Below are 16,760 nucleotides of genomic sequence, written 5' to 3'. Positions count from 1 at the left end.
AGCGCCAGCTCTGAGCAGCAGGGCCGCCGGTTAGGATCCCACATGAGGGCCAGTGACGCTGCGCCCTCTACAGGTAAGATGGTGAACAGCAGCTCGACCTGGAGCTGGGCTGCCATCAGTCGCCGGTGACATAGTAGGCTGCAGCCCCTGCTGTGGCGGGCTGCCATAAGCTACCGTGTGTGGCCAGCAGCCAGTGTGAGCGGCCGGCAGCCGGTGTGAGCTGCCAACAGCTGCCGTGAGCAGCCGTCCAGAGGCCGGCGACTGATCTGCCTCAGCCGGGAAGAGCGCAATGATATTACCAACATGGGCCAGTGAAGCAACATCCTCCACAACTAGACTGAAGAACAAAAGGACAGCAACTTGTCTGTTCCCCTCCTCAATTCCCCAATGCTGTTCCCTTCCCCAATTCCCCAATAGAATCTTAAAAAAAAAAAAAGGAGAAAAAGGAATGCACTTTATTGGCTCCCAGGGAGTGGGAGAGCAAGACCTGAAGTGGACACGCTCAGGGCCTGGGCCCTGGAACTGGCGAACAAGGTGCCAAGCTTGGTCAGGCCTCGGTTTCCCTGAGAACGGACATGAGTGGCGGCCCCGCTGGACAGCTGGCTGGAGCCGCCCTGGTGGAGGGGGTGGACCGTGGGCCCGTTGCTGGGCTGGGCCCTTGACTCCTGGCAGGGTGAGGGTGGTTGCCACCGGGCTCTGCCAGCCAAGTGGCCGCCGGGGCCTGGGAGAAAGCGGCGCCTGCCCCATCACCATGCTTCACTTCCGGGCCTGCTCGTAGTTGTCTGTGAACCAGGCACAGGTCTCCTTCACAGCTGCAGAGGGCAGGTGAGGGCCAAGGCTGCACTGAGCTCCATGGGAGGTGTGGAGGGTGGGGGCCCCAGTGACATAGGGCAGTCATCGTGTCCTGCCTCCCTGATGAGGGTTTGTAGACCAAGCCTGCAAGGTGTCCACCCCCAGCTGGCAGTAGGACGCTGAGTAGGGAGGGACAGTGGTCTCCCAAAGGCAAGGAGAGGCCGGGAGGTCCTGAGGGATGGGGGTGAAAGGGCCACAGAGGGGCTAGGGGCTCACCCTGCTTGAAAGGCGTGAACTGGAAGTCAGGCAGGTAGGCCCGCAGCTTGCTATTACTGGCTGTCTTCTTAAACTGCCCGTCTGACTTCGTCGTATCAAACTGGGCGCCTGGTCAAGGCGACAGCAGAAGGGGCAGCCCCCCCCCTGCCCCCAGCCCCCAGCCTGCCCTTGACCTGCTCCGCCTGTCTCTGGAGAGCCTCGGGGAGAGCAGCAGACCCTGCCCTCCAACTGTCAGGGGGAGTGCTGCCTGTGCAGCAGACCTGCAGTCTCGCGCAGGGAGGCCCACCGGCCCGCCAGAGCCGAAGGATACCGTGACCTCGCCGTGGAAGTCCATGGCCTCCACCACAGCCTCGGCCGCCTCCTGGATGGAGACCTCATCCTCCTCGCCCACTGTGTGGAGCAAGGGGCCCAAGCTGAGGCCTCTGGCCTGGCCCCACTGCCATCCAGCCCCCCACAGCTGTTCCCTCCGATGTGGTGGGGATGGGGCTGCAGGGTGCCCACCTGACAGGATGATGGGCTCCACCTCATTGTACTCCCGCAGCACCCAGATAAAAAGCCGGGCCAGGTCCTAGAGTCAGACAGACAGGGTCAAAGACCACAGGTCACCTCTCCCAAGCACGCCTGTCCAGTGGGGGCACAGCCCAGGCTCCACTGGGGCCGGGGGGTCCCTCCTGTTGGGTAGTCCTTGGCCCGCTCAGCCCCAATGGACCGAGTCCTTTCTCCTGCCGAGCTCGGGGCTGTGGGGCCAGGACCTGCAGGGACCCAGTGAGGACCAGCGGCTGCTCCTCCAGGGTCAGCCCAGACCCTCAGCCCTTCCCACAGCCAGCACGGCAGGCCTGGGGAGGTATTCTGGGGACAGCTGTGCCCCCTCCTGCACGAACCAGTGAGTAGATGAACTGCCTCCGAGGCTTCCCGGTGCCCCACACCGTCAGGGCTGAGCTGTTGCCTGCAGATCCAGGAGGGGCAGTGTCAGAGGGGGCTGTGCCAGCCACCATGCTCCTCCCAGATGAGCCCCAGAGACCCCACAGGAAGGTGACCGGCCAGTGTGCTGGGCGGCGGGCACTCACTCTTGGCCAGGTGCACCTTGTGGATGAGGCCGGGAAGCACGTGACCGTCCTCAATGTTGAAGTTGTCGTGGGGCCCAAAGACGTTGGTAGGGATGACGGCAGTGAAGGTGCAGCCATGCTGCTGGAAGTAGGCCCTGCAGGGGCACAGCTCTCCTCTGACCTCATTCTGGGACTGCTCACTACCCAGCCCAGCCCACCCCAGCCTCCTCCACACGGAAAAAAACACAGCCTGGCCAGGGAGTGAGATGAGGCCTGGGCAGAGTGGCCGGGGCTACCCTCTAGGCCCCCCACCTCATGGACACTCGGGCCCTCCCCCATTCCTGGCCGGCCTCAGCTGGGCGGGTGCCAAGAGGACCTGTTCTGCACATCGATCATCCTCTTGGCGTAGGAATAGCCGAAATTGCTGCTATGCGGCGGACCGTCGTGGATCTGAGGGAGAAGGGGAGGCGGCTGCTTCCGACCCACCCCCTACCCGGGCCCCGCCCCGAAAACCAGCCTGCTGTCTCACCATGGTCTCATCGATAGGGTAGGTGGTCTTGTCAGGGAAGATGCAGGTAGACAGGCAGGACACCACCTTGTGAACACCCACCTCGAAACTCGAATGCAGGACGTTGTCGTTGATGTGTATGTTTTTCCTCTGGGGGGCAGTGGTGGGTTCAGGCCCCTCCAGGGACAAAAGTGGGGACACACCCTCCCTCCCCATTCTCCTCCAAGTGGAGAGTTCCTGAGCCTGCTTGTCCTGACCGCAGCCTGGGACAGACGGAGCCTCTGTCTGCCCCTCCCGGCCTGCTACATCCTTAGCTGGCAGCCCCACTCCCAGGGCTGGAGGAGGTCTGGGTCTGCCTTCCCAAGGGCCGTGGAGGAGAGGAGTGCACTCCTCAGCTCAGGGCTGGGCCCCACCCGCAGGGGCTGCTGAAGGCAGGGCAAGTAGCACTGGGGCAGAATGGAGCCCCAGCTGGACCTGGGGCAGAAGGGACCCCTCCACCCACTCGCCCAAGGTGCTGGCCTCACTGGCTCTACTGCCCAGGAGCAGTGAAGTCTTTGGCCGGGCCCAGCCCTCCCCTGCCAGGGCTCCACCTCCCCTTCTGGAAACTGGACATCAGGTGACCAGGGCATTTGGACTGGTGTGGGGAGAAGCGAGAGGTGGTGGCTCGGTGGCCTGCTAGTAACAGGGGCAAAATCTGCCCTGAGCAAAATCTGCTCTGAGTCTCAGTGCCTGATGCAGGGCTGAACCATGCCAAGGCTCGCTGCCCAGAGACGGTGGGGCCGACCCTCAGGGGCACAGCCTGGCAGAGCCCCATTCTCCTCCTGCCCCGTACACCGTGCCCCCACCCCCCAGGGCACATGCACAGATCCCGAGCCCAGATCACACCTCTACACCCTGGAGCGCATGGTGGGCCTGGCTCAGTGTAGCTGGACCAGAGAGGTCCTGGGAGGAGGGTCTGGAGGTAGCAACCAGCTTCAAGTCACACAGCGAATGCTGAGTTCTCTCAGTTCCTGCCACCCACCCATCAGCTCGGTGGCTTTTCCTATGAGGTCAAATGCCCTCTGGCCCACCTGCATGTCCCTCTATCTTCAGAGCAAGTTTGGGTCACTGGGGGCCCCCACCAGGCTGTGCCAAGCCCTGACCATCAGGGACCTCCTGGGGCCAGATCATGAATGTGGGAAGCCGGCCAGGAAGTTCCCAGAACTCGGCTCCTGGCTCCCAGTGCTTGTTTGGGCCCCTCACTTACCCAGAAGTCCAAATTGTATTTGATATTCCGGAATAGGCCCCCCACCATTGCAGCAAGATGGATGACATGTGTGGGCCGGACCTTTTCAAACAGGGCGCGGGTCTGTGCAGCGTCCCTGGAGGGAGCCGGGCCATCTGGGGTCACTTGAAGGCCCAAGGGAACTAACACCCTGGGGGCTGGGGTACAGGGGACAGGAGTTGGGCAGGGCTGATGGCAAGATGGGCTGCCGAAAGGGAAAGTGGCCAGTTCAGATGCCAGCTGCTGTGAAGGTGTGAGCTCCCCGGAAGAGATGGGAGGATGTTTGCCTAGGAGCAGAGCTTCCCACACCCAGGCCACACCAACCACCTGGTGGGGAGAGCGCAGACAGGAGGCCATCAAGCTCCAGGACAGGTCTGGGACATCTGTCTAGAGAGAGCATGTGGGGGTGCTCCAAGGCTGGGCCCACTCACGTGAGATCGGCATCCTTGGAGGAGACAAACACCCAGTCTTCTCCGGGCAGCCTGGCCCCATCTGCTACCACCTTCTGTATGGCTCTGCCCACCAGCCCAGAGCCCCCTGTCACCAGGATCCGCATCGACTCCCGGGACTCGTCCATGTCGGCTGTACCTGTAAGGCCAAAGGACCTGAGGCTGAGGCCATTGTGCTCCCATGCAACAGAGCCTCACTCCCCTGAGATGCCCCTGTTTGGAGTCACTGGCTTTAGCACTCCACCCAACTGTCCAAGGGCTGGCCCAGGGCACCCTGGGACAACTGGCACAGGATGATACCCCCCAGAAAGAGATGGCCTGCTCGGGACCAGAGAGGCCTGACTGGCCTGTCATCCCCTCCTCCCAGCCCCATTCCCCAGGGAGCCCACTGCCTGGAGCTACACAGGGACCTTGGGGCTACCACCCAGCCAAGAGAGCCTGTCCAAGGTTCCACCCAACAGGCCCAACACAGAGCCCCACTGGGCTGAGAAAGGGAACACTGGCTCCCCTTGGGCTGACAAGATGGGAGGCAGACAACCTTGGAGGTGGGTGTTCCTGGCCGGATCATCAGGGCTGCTACCAGCCAATGCCCACGTTACAGAGGAGGGGGGCCGGCCCCTGTGTTTGCAGTGCAGTGCCCATCTCCAGCCCCCTGGTCCCTGAAAGCCTCTGCCAGCCTAGTGCCTCCTGGGCAGGTCGCGCTTTGGGCTCAGAACTGGACAGACCTCGGGGCACCCCCCCCCTCGAGGATGCTATCCTGAGGGGTGGAAATCTGCTTGGGCCCCTACAGGATGGCTCTGACTTCGGGTCAGGGTCCCCTATCCAGCCTCCACGGGAGAGGCCCTGCTCAGACATCCGCTGCTGCTCCAGATCACAAAAGCTGTCCAGCACCAGGCCTGTGGGGGAGACCCCACCGCGGCCTGGCTTCCTACCACGCCCCCATCCCCTCACAGGACTGGGGCCACCTCCATGTCCACGGGTCCCCTCCCAAGCCCTCAGGCCCTTCCCACGCCCCCAATCCCTTCCGCGGCCCCCTCCACGCCTACAGGTATCTTGCAGCTGGGCCCCCCTCCCACTCTCCTGGGATCCCGGCAGCGCTCAGGGCTCTCTGGCTGTCACGGAGCGCCCAGGGTCCAGGCCCTGGCGTGCCACGCCGCGACCCCCGGGGATTACCTCGTTGTCCCGAGGTAATCTCACCTGCACACTACCCCACCTGCCCGGGGTCTGAAGAGCTACTTCCGGCGCTGGCTAAACCTCCTGCCGCGCGCCGGGGCCAGGTGGAGAGGGCGGGGCCGGCGCCCTCCCGCGGCATTCTGGGACTTGGAGTCCTCGCGAGGCGCCCGGGCGATACTGGGAAGTGGAGTCCGGGGCCGCGCAGCAGCCCAGGGAATGTGTTGCAGTTCTCGCCCGCTCTGCGTCCGCCGAGCGGGTCCTGCGGGGCGGATGCTGGGCCGGTGGCCTCAGGGTGCTCGGGCCACAACCGCCTTGACTCAGCCGAGGCCCTGGGCAGGACCCTGCCGGGGACCGTGGAGGAATGCGAGAGGAGAGGCCGCGCATCGCTGAAGCCTGAGTTATGAGGGGCAGCGGTTGTCGCCCGGCGGGAGCTCTCTGACTCGGTGGGACCTGGGTCCCGTGGGGTTCGCGCTGTGCGGCCCGCAGGCCTGAGATGCGACGCATGCCCGGTGGTGGCCGGCCGCGGGTTTCCAGGAGGGATAAGGCAGGAGCTTTACTCGGCTCCCCTACACTGTCACTGTCGCCTTCCTGCCGTCCTCTGACCAAAGGCAGTCCCCATACCGGACTCCAAAGCTCTGTACCCCGGTACGGAGGGAGCAGCTGCAAAGGACGTGGTTGCAGAAGAGTGGGGAATTGGGGGCCGTCTTTGTAATCAGCACACCACGGATGGAGGGCTTTCCCCAACAGGGGAGTACCCGCTCAGGCGCTGCGCTTGAGTGAATGGAGGGAGGGGGGCCACCAAGGAATCTGGGTGGGGTCCCGGGGAGGGGGCCTGAGGGCTTGGTTACCAAGGAGCAGGGTTTCCGGCGGGGTCCTTTCCCTCTCTGCCCAAACTAGGGCCCAGCGCTCTGCCGGGGCTGGCGAGGGGGGGGGGGCGGTCAGCGGGAAGGAGGTCGTGGTCAACAAGGCTCCCTTCTGGGACTTCCCTCTCTCACACAAACTTCCCCGAGATCCCGTCCATAAGTGCATTCACAGTCATGAGCCCCTAGACTACAGAGGTAATACGTGCATAGCCCTCTAGTTAGCCATGGTGAACCTTTTGTACCAGGGAGGAAGCTGAGGCTCAGGGCATGGAATAACTCCAGTCACAGTGAGTGGCAGAGCTGATGGGAGCTGGTCTGTAGAGGATAGGAGTGGGGACGCTTTCTTTTGGGTCAGTCTGTGTGTGGTCTCTCTAGTCAGTGCTCTTCACCCTTCCGGCCTTGACTACTCCATATCTGGTGAACTGTTTTGCCCAGATGTCCTGCCATTGCGTCTCAAACTCCTTTCCTCCCCCCGCTTCTATGAATGGCCGTGCCATCTCCCCATGGCCAGGCCTGCCCTGCCCTCCCTGGGGCACCTTGCTGCTTGGGGAAGAAAGGCAGGGCCTCACTGCTCAGAGTACTGCCCTCCACCTACCTGGGAAGCTGGTGACAGGCCTGCCACAACTTTCAAGGATCCCAAGTGAGAGTTCATGCCTTCTATCTAAATGCAAGTATTTAAAAGCAATCAGCCAAGCCAAGAAACTGCTGAATAAAATGTGCTCTGTCCTCCCACTGTCCACATAATATAAATGGAGCCACTTAAAATTGGAGCAGGAGCTGCCTGCCGTCCAGGGGAGACCCTTTGCCCGTCTTGGTCCTCAAACCTTTGGAATGTTGAAACAGGGCAAAATAATCTTTGCACTGGACCTTAGCAAACGTGTATCCCCAAGAATGATTTGCAAAGATATTAAGAAAATAGATATGACTACTGGACTGAGAACTATGTACAGGACTGAAAATTAAACATTGTTTAAAATTAATGTCACTATATTACGTTATCTGCACCAATAGCATCGCCTTCCTTCTGTGGATGCCACTGTCCCCTCCCCTTCTCATAAACATCCCCTGCCTTTGTCTCCTAATGGGAACACTATTTGGGTTTCTGCCTGAATCAGTGCTTCCCGAATAGCTATTCTTATTGATCTCAAGTAAATGCTTGTTGCCTCTCATTTTGAAAGAGGCTCCCTTGACAACATCTTATTATGAAAATATATTCCATATTTATAAAATTTAAAAATGTCCATAAAACTATGTTTTTTATATGACTAGAAGTCAGCAAAATATCAGAGATAACTGAATTTAATTATTACTGCATGTCTGGTGTTCTGGTGATGGGCTGGCAGGGTTGGTTAATTAAATAAAGAACCATAATTCCCAAATTGTTACATATCCATCCCATACAATTTAGTTTTCTTCATTTCAGCAAAATTACTAATGATGTTGTTATAATCAGAATTTGATTTGGGTCCTTTGCTGACCCTTGGCCCATCATATGCCCAGGAGAATGGTCTGAGAAGAAAAAAGGTTTAGGATAGCACCTGATTTCACACAGTCTCCAGGGACAAGACTGGAGAGGAGGGTCAGGCTGCCTTAGATTCAGTCACGGGACCCGGGTGACACACTCAGACTGACAGTACCACCATGACTGTGTGCAGGGGACCTAGGAAGTACCGCAAACCAAAATTGAGGTCCTTTTACAAAAAGAAAGAGGGAGGGTTGGATGTAGAATAAGCTAAAAACAGATTCATTACAATGCACCCCTTGATTACCCAATATCCACATAAGCACATCTTCCCACAAAACGATTCCACTCTTCCTCTCAACTCTTCCCAACAGAATGTGATTATTACACACATCTGAAAATACTCTGTCCCTCCCCAAAGGAAGAGAGTCCAATGTCCGGTTCATTTACTACATCCTGTGTCACATCTAGCATTTCTGAGCCACGTCTTCTCCCTTACTTCTGGCAAAATTCCACCATATGTCTGCATCGCATAAACTTCATGTTGAATTTAACCGTTGCTGCTACACCCTAACAGGAAAGAGGTTCAAGACAGAGAAAGCAAATTAACTTTAAAATATGACTGTAACACAACCTTAAAAACATAAATACGGCACATTAAGGAAATAACTATGGAAAGACCTACAGTTCTTGTAAATTAAAGTCTGAGGCAAACCAACGTTCTTCCTTTGTGAGTAATCTACTTTATTCTGGACGTTTGCATAGTATTTTATCTTTGAAGTTCAGTGATTTCATTACACTTGGTGTTATTTTCTTGGCGTAATTATTTCCTTAGCTCATAATAGGGCCTTTTTGTATTGCAATTGGATCACTCTTTTGTTCAGGAAAGTTTATTTCGGTTATCGCTTGGAACTAGATAAATTGGGTGAAACAACTCGGCTGACAGCACACCGCCACCCCCCCTTTTTCATCGTCAGTTCACCTAGTGGCATAAGGATTCCTGTAAGATCAGCCAAGATAAGATGACATAACATAACACTTCATATTACATTTTATATTTCTGTATTTCCTCAAATGATCATGAATTGTTTCTGTAACACGTTATTTACTATGTCTGTAAGAAAAACGCACTTACAGTTCCACTGTCCATGGAGACACTATAAGTGCTAGTGTGAGCTCTCCCTGAATGTCAAGAATTCCATGCTGATCTCGGCACACAGAGGCACAGCCTGCTCCTTGGCGCTTGGCCCGCGCTGGCCAACTGACTTCGTATCAATCTTACCCGTGTCACCACCACTGGCTCATTTCATATATCTGGTCCCATATTTCGACTATGCATTTTAATAGTTTTTAATGTTATTGCTGTATAGAAAACATACGTACTATGCAAACTTGTTCTCGGTGGAACAACTGGTGGCAGAGTAATTTAAATGCAATGCATGTCCTTCACGGTTCATATCGCCTGACTTAAGCAAAAAGTCAGCATGCGAGAAAATGAAGCTGGGTCGGGGAGGACTTCAGTGCCCAACAGCAGCAGGGCCCAGCGGCCTAGGTCACAGCATTCACATCCCACTGCAACAAATCCAAAAAGAAGCAGCCAGAACCAAGTGATGACTAGGATTGTGTGGCCTGCTGTCACGTCCTGCGTGGCAAGGGCCATGGGAAGCAACAGGGGCAACGCAGAGTGGAAGAGCACAAGAGACAGAGATAAGGCTCAAGCGGGACCAGGGGGCATCAGCCTCGTGGACTGAGCCCCGAATCAGGTCTTTGCATGGCTTTTATTGAGAAAATTTCAAAGGAAGTGAAACTGAATTACTTAAAGATCCACGTGCTACGTGCCTTAAGGCTGTTTTCCATTAACCAGCTCCTATTGTATTCCAACATGTACTATGCCCTCATACAGCCTGCACAACCCCCAGGACGGCGCCATTGTGCCACGTCCTATAGAAATAAAGAGAGATGACTGATATCATTCCACCGGGTCTCAGCGGTCCGAGACACTTCCTCAGGACCTGTTAGGTCAGGGGTTAGTGCGTGGGTGGGGGTGGGGCGGTCGTGGAGAGAGCTGTAAGGCAACAGCCTGCAGATCCCCGTGCCAGGTTCTCAGGGTGTGTTGTCATAAAAAGTCATCTGTAAGCATTGTATACTGTCTGGGTCCCAAAAGCTTTTAGAACCCACCTATGTTGCAAATACAGATCTACATTTCAAAAATAAAATCCCGATGCACTGGAAAATAGTCACTTTAAAACTATAAGTTCGTCCAGGGAAGTGCTACAGAGCTACAAATGGAGCAGCTGGGGGGAGGGGGAGTGCTGGCCAGTCCTGCTACCCTCCTATGGTGGGAAGGGCCTGAAACGCACATGTTGATCGCACATATTGATTAGGCCATGTCCGCTGTGGCCCTGGGTGGTCCTCCTGGGGCCCCTCCTGAAGTTAACCCCTCATTTCAGTTGAGGCCCAGGAGCCAGTCCGGCTGCTTCCAAAGCTTAACTTGCTGAGATCAAGGCTGCATCGCTGCACAAGTGGGATTTCTGATGGTTTCTGAAGCTTGACTTCCAGATGAAACTCTTCCTACATCTCGTACACCTGAACCAGCTCTTCCGGGTGTGGATCCGCTGGTGCTGGATGAGGAGGGAGCTGTAATTGAAGGTCTTTCCGCATGGCTGGCATCCGAAGGGCTTGTTGCTGCTACGCACCAGCTGGTGGCGGCGGTGCAGCATGGAGAGGCGCGTAAAGAAGTGGCCACACTCTCCGCACGCGTGTGGCTTCTCGGCTTGCATGCGCGCTGCGGTGCTGTGCTGGCTGTGAGTGCTGGCTGAAGGTCCTGCCGCACCCCCAGCACGCGTGTGGCTTCTCTCCGCTGTGGGTGGCCCGGCGTCTCACCAGGGTGCGAGAGGCATTTGAAGCTCTTGTCACATGTTTTGCACATGTGCACCCTCTCCCCTTCAGTGTTCCTCTCGTGGGCCCCAAGGCGGAGGAGACTAAGGAAAGTGTTGGGTCCCCACTTACTGCACTTCTGGGCACCTTCTCCTTTGGAGATTGTCCAGTATGTCCTGTGTAATTGTCTCTCCTAGAAAAGGAAGTTCTCAAGGCTCCCCAACCTGCCCTTCTGCCCAGGGGCGTCTCTATAGACCAGTGTGAGGATCACCCCCTGACAAGCTTCCAGATGCTTCTGCCGGAGGTTCTGCAGCGTGAGGCGTTTTCAGCCTTGCGGTCACCTGCTTATACAAAGTCCTGGGGCCTGAGTCTGAGACAAAGGGAAAGGATGCAAGTGCTCGCCTGTGCCTGGAGGTCCACCTGCACCACCACCTGCTTCAGGCCCACAGGCAATAAGACACCTGGGGACTCTCCACTGGGTGTCCCGGGGGCGGTTCCGGGGTCACCGGCTATACCCACCTGCCTCCACAGGCCTTCCTCTTGTAGTTCCTACACCAGGCCCCTGGCCCATCTGGGATTTTGGCCCCAGCTGCAGTGGGCAGCTCTGCTGAGCTCTGACTGCCGCCTACTGCAGACATCCTCTGGGGCACCACGAGTTCCCGGTCCTTCTACAGAGCCCTGCACTGCCAGCCCAGCTGCATTAGCCACACGGCCCTGGCAAGGGAGTGGAGGGTGAATGCCCCGCCTCCCTTCCCCTGATGGACAACCCCCGAAGCTTCTGCACACTTCTCTGCGTTCTGGACTTATCATGCTCTATATGCTCCCAGCAACAACAGTCATATTGACTTTTCTCTCCTCCTGGGTCTCTCCCTGCTCCCTCCCTCCTGCTTCTGAAATTGCTGCCTTCCAAATACAGCACATGTACCCAAAATTCTCAAGCTCTGCACTCCAGGGACCCAAACCAAAGTGACTGGTACTGGAAGTGGCCTGGTCCGACCCCCAGGAAGGGTTTCGGTGGTGAGCCCTCACTGCTCAGACAACCACAGGACTCCAGTGCAGGGATGGGGGTAAGAAACATGGGGCTGCAAGAGGCTAGGATGTTTGCAATGGTAGATGGAGAGAGGGCAGGCAGAAGGGGAGCACTGGGTAACTTAATTGTTCTTGCCCTCTAGCTGTGCGGGGCAGTGGTCTTCAGGAAGATAACGGGGTTGCATGGCTTTTGTAAACGTCCTGGACAGCTCGGAGAAGAATGATAGGCTTGGGGCAGTCTGCCACCCCCAGCAGAGGCCATGAGAGACAGAGGCCTCCATAACTGTCCTAGAGCCCTCAGCTCCGCACTGTGGACGTCCCTGTGCTGACCGTGGGGCCCAACCTTAGCCACAGCAAGGCCAAGTACCAAGGACCCTGCAGGCACAGGCTGGACCGTCCATCGCCTGGCTCAGACCAAGGCCTAGAGCAGGAAGGAGCAGGCTCCAAGGACCTGGAGTGGGGATACTTGGTGATGGGTAACTGAGTGTGCTGTTCTTGAACATAGACAATGGACAGCTGGCCAGGTTGCTTGACTTGTAAAACCCAAAAAGGCCAAAGGAGTGGAAGGCAAGGTCTGCTGCCATGATGGGGGGGTCCGATCCCTCGCCCATACCCGGGCCCCTTGAGAAGAACACCCCTGCAAGCTAGTACAGTAGATGTTCTCAATCCTTCTGCAAAGGACTTAACACTGGGGAGAGGAACACACACCTGGAGGGGGCTGGACACATGGTCTGAGACAACACTTATAATGGCTCCAAAATGCTATTAGGGTGGGGACATATGGAAGCCGGGTGACAAAAGAGGTAGAGGACCAAGACAGGGACCCACATGTGGGCCCCCCATCCCTGAGGGCCTAATTGGAATGGCTGCACTTAGTTAGCAGCAGGGAGAACGCTTTCTCTGGTCTCCTGACCTGTAGAGTAAGGGCCATTATGTTGGGAAGAGCTGAGTGGAAGGCTTACAAACTGCCCAGCCCTGGCCAAGGTCATCAGCCAGCAACAGTGTTGTGCCCACGTGGCCACCTCAGAGACCTGAAGGATGCAGGGATGGCGGCCCCACCACAGCATCCTCTGGTCCACCCATGTGGTCCCTGAACTGTTGCTGGCTCATGCCTGGTGCTAGGGAACCACTGGAAAGTGCCAGTTCAGCCACAGCTGCCAGGCTGGATGCAGTGCCCATAACGGACAAAGCAACAGCCCTGGGCACTCGGGAAGGGGCCCTCAATTTGGCAAATGTGTTCTCAGCTCCCATCAAAGCAGACCCAAGAGGCTACATACGTCACGGGATGGACAGCAGTGCACATTCATGGTCCTGCCCCAGAGCAGCGTCTGCTCTGTCACAATGTGGCCCCCAGGGACTTGGACAGCTGTGACATCCACCGCAGCTCAGCAGTCACTGTGTGGATGACCTGATGCTAATCAGATCTGGTGAACAAACTGGGAGTGGCAAGTGCTCCAGACACCCTAGAAAGATGCCTGCAGGACAGAGGGTGGGGCAAAGTCCACAGAGGGTGGGCCACACAGTGAAGGGAGGGGTTGGAAGAGGTCAACTCTTCTGTAAAGGGCAAATGTGGCCCTGGCCCTCCTCCTCCAGGAAGGAGCACTGGCCCTGGAGGGCCTCTTTGGGTTGAAAGACAGCATATGCCACCACTGGGGAGACTGTTCCTGCCATCATCGGCCATACAGAGGCTACCAGTGTCAGAGTGGGGCCCAGAAAAGGCAAGAGCTCTACCACAGGCTCTGTGGCAAGGTGGCTGGCCGTAGGTACTGAACAACCTGGGCCCCTGGTTCCCCTCACTCACATGTGCTGGGCTGTCCCGGAGGCTCTCCTTCCAGCAAGTCCAAGCCCCAGCCGGGAGATCAGATCTGGCTTGCACCCTGGAAACTCCTGCCTGAGAGGAAACGGGCAGACTGAGGTGCTGGGACACCCCTGGCTTCCTCACCCCTGGACTGGGGTTCTAGTGGGGCCCAGGATGAAAGCTCAGACACAGGGAATCTCCCCAGGAGGCTGAGGGGGGGGGGAGCAGAGCAGAGGTGTGTGGGCTCAGGGCAGGGAGGACAATGGGCTCAACCGAAGTCGTGAGAGAAGGGGCCACTCCACTCACAGGGGCAGCAAAGTGCTGGAAGACACCCTACCATGGAGATGGGAGAGGAGGCATCGGCCCTGGCAATGGGCCCAGAGACTCTATCATCTCCACTTGGGAGTAGAATGGCTTGGCTCTGGTCCCCAAGTCACAGCCTGCCTGGCTCCTCCAGGACCCAACCGGAGCTCTGAATGGGGGGGTGGGGAGGAGGGAAGGCCTGGGTCTGAGACCCCTCACCCAGTGAGGCCAGGTCTCTATAAATCTCCAGCATCACGTCCCTCTGCCCTCTGCCCAGGGTCCAGACACACCCCTTCTTCCATGGTCAGTAGGCCCTGAAACAATACTTGTGCTGCCATGGAGTCAAGGTGTCAGTGGCAGGGTGGAGGCACACAAGAGGGAGGGGGCAGATGGCTCCCCAGCAGGCATGTGGGGAAGGTGGGTTGTGGGGTACTGTGGGACACCTGGACTTCATCCCAGGCACCTGCCTGCCAGGGAACCCTTAATTACAAGGGGTACCTGTACTCCCAACCTAACCTGTTCAGCTGACCTAATTTCTCTCCACCCACCATCCCCAAAACTTGCTCCCCACTGTCTTCCTTGTAGAATGTCCCCCTTCCCAGCCTCAGGGAGGCGTCCAGGGAAGAGACGATGGGACACAGGGGTGGCTCCTGTGAGTCCCCTCATCCTGGGGAGGACCTGGGACTCCAGGCTCCAGGTGCGGCGGGCTCCGAGGAAAGATGTGATAGGAGTCAAGGAGTCCCAGGCTCCGAGGGAGACGCGCTCTCTTAGGGCCAGCCGGCCATGCACTGCATGTCGGCTCTTGGTTGCTCCGGGGCGAGGGGAGCAGCGGGGGCAGGGTGGCTGGCCCGGTGGCTCCGGAAGCAGCCCCGGCCAGTCAGCAGCCCTTCAGGTCTGGTTCTCCGGGGGCCGACGCTCTGCGCTACCGTGAGCACCGGCGCTCGGTCAACACATAGTAAAGCTGGAAAGCTGGGCTGGCACAGGGCGGACACGGCGGGAGAAGCCGAAGGGCGCTGGCCGGGACTGGCTGCTGGTGGTCGCCGCAGCGCGGGACGGACTGCGGGGCAAAACCCACGGCGGGCGCAGAGCCCACGGGCCGGCTAGGCCTACCGCCTGGGTCCAGCAGGCGCTTACGGCGGTCCGGCCGCGGTCTGGGAGGCACGTCCCTGCCAGGCCCAGCGCGCCCGCGAGGCTCTCGCCCGGCGGGTCGGTCCTCGGCGAGGAGGGCGGTGGGCGAGGCCCGGGCCCCACCTGGCCCCTCCCTCCTCTTTGTCTCCAGGAGCCCCGTCTCAGATGCCCCGCCCTCGGCCAGGGTCGCAGCCCCGCCCCTTTATTCTTCCTCCGCCGCTCGGGCTGATCCACAAGGACCGCCTCCCTCGCGTGGGCCCGCGCTCAGGCCCTGCCCGTGGCCTCGACCTCTCCTCCCGCGCGTGTACGCTCAGGTTACGTCCCGCACAGTTTCTAGGTTCCGATGCCCTCGCTTGCGCGCGCTCAGGTCCCGCGTCAGTCGGTTACTTTCCCTGGCTCACTTGGGATGCTTGCTGAAGGCACAGACAACGGGCTTCGGCGCGAGTGTTGTGGTTCCATGTGTCTGAGTAGACTCAGGAATGAACTTTTTTGTTGTTTTTTGGGGGTTTTTTTAGTTTTTTTTTTGTTTTTGTTTTTTAGCTGAGCCATCCTGCTACCTGTTGGCAGCTCAGCGGCTGCTCAGCTCGGGCCGGGCATCGAACCGCTGTTGCTCAGAGCTCAAACTCTTGAGCGAGCTCTTAACCAACTGAGCCACTGAGCCACTCAGCCGGCCCAGGAATGAACTTGAACAGGATCTCCTGGAGACTCTGTTGAAAGCAGGCTTAGGAACCCTGTCTTGGATGCTCGTGTTCCTAGCACAGTCTGCATCCTCTCCACTAGCCTGGGCAGTGCTGCCATGGACCTGGGAAGAGGGGCCCTGCTCTGGGCCCCCACGGCAGAGGGCCTCGAGTCACACACTCAAGAGTGCCTCTGTCCCCCAGGATCTGGGCTTGGCGCTTGCACAGCTCTGTCTTTAAGAAAAGGAAGAAAGCAAGAAAAAGAGAGAGAGGTGACTGGTCCAGATGCCAGGAAGGTTTGTGGTTTCTTGACTGCTGGCAGCTTTTAAACCTGGTGTTGGAAACATACTGCTTCCAGGTACCAGGACAACTTGAGCCATGGACATGCTGCTTAGGGAAGAGGAAAGGCAGGTGAATGACGTCGCGAATCCTTCGCAGGCCCTTGATGCAGCACAGAGGAGCAGCAGTGCGTGGTAGTGCGGACAGTCCCTTTTTTTGCTCCTCTTTTGTTGCCATTATCCTGCAGAGACATGACCCCCCACCCCAAATGTGGTTCTGATGTGGACTTGTGAGGCCACTTACACACACCAAGAGGTTTTGAGACGACTTCCTACTTACATAAGGAGGCTTTTCTGGGTGCACCAGGCAGGCGTCTAAAAATGGCTTGAGAGGGCACGGAAAGCAGACTGGTTTTGGGGTTTTGATTGTGGTTAGAGGGAGGGCCAGGATGAGGGTTCCCACTTGCTGGCAGGGACTTGGAAGGAACAACCAGGCTTTCTTATCAGCTTGCCCAGATGTGAGGCCAAGGGAACAGGGCGAAGTGAGGCTTGAAATCTGCCCGCAGTCAGACATCTAACCACGCAGGCTGTATCTTTATGCAGTTCGTGACTTCATTGGTTCCCATGAGTTAGTGTAGTGTTCACAATATCTGTAAATTGTGCATTATCAAATAATTCACATTCCTTTTAAGCATGTATATTTGTAGGTCCAGAGGTCATGCATGCAGCTTAATACCGAGGGGATGGTGCCTCCGCCGCCGTGACGCCTGCACCGGGCAGCGGTGCGCAGAGCTCCGCCCGGTTTTAGCGTCGGCATTTATAGCTCACCGGAAACTA

General features: G+C 57.6%; 1 protein-coding gene across 2 annotated transcripts; it reads right to left on the bottom strand.

The window, feature by feature from the left end:
- Positions 1 to 439: 439 nt before the first annotated feature.
- Positions 440 to 5,639, bottom strand: GFUS (GDP-L-fucose synthase). Of its 2 annotated transcripts, none has more exons than XM_019657799.1 (11): positions 5,533 to 5,639; positions 4,318 to 4,474; positions 3,869 to 3,983; positions 2,644 to 2,772; positions 2,491 to 2,564; positions 2,136 to 2,269; positions 1,950 to 2,014; positions 1,570 to 1,636; positions 1,379 to 1,458; positions 1,069 to 1,168; positions 440 to 812 (listed from the first exon to the last, which is right to left on the bottom strand). In XM_019657799.1, the coding sequence occupies exons 2-11, from the start codon at positions 4,461 to 4,463 to the stop codon at positions 757 to 759; spliced, it is 966 nt and encodes a 321-aa protein (XP_019513344.1). In that variant the 5' UTR covers positions 4,464 to 4,474; positions 5,533 to 5,639; the 3' UTR covers positions 440 to 756. The 2 variants fall into 2 exon arrangements, with proteins under 2 accessions (XP_019513344.1, XP_019513345.1); XM_019657800.1 differs by having other exon boundaries at positions 5,509 to 5,614.
- Between the last annotated feature and the right edge of the window lie 11,121 nt (positions 5,640 to 16,760).

The sequence above is a fragment of the Hipposideros armiger genome, unplaced genomic scaffold (genome assembly GCF_001890085.2).
Source record: "Hipposideros armiger isolate ML-2016 unplaced genomic scaffold, ASM189008v1 scaffold_280, whole genome shotgun sequence".
Classification (NCBI taxonomy): Eukaryota; Metazoa; Chordata; class Mammalia; order Chiroptera; family Hipposideridae; genus Hipposideros; species Hipposideros armiger.
Note: the sequence above shows the minus strand (reverse complement) of the source record. Positions and strands in the feature narration are given on the sequence as shown.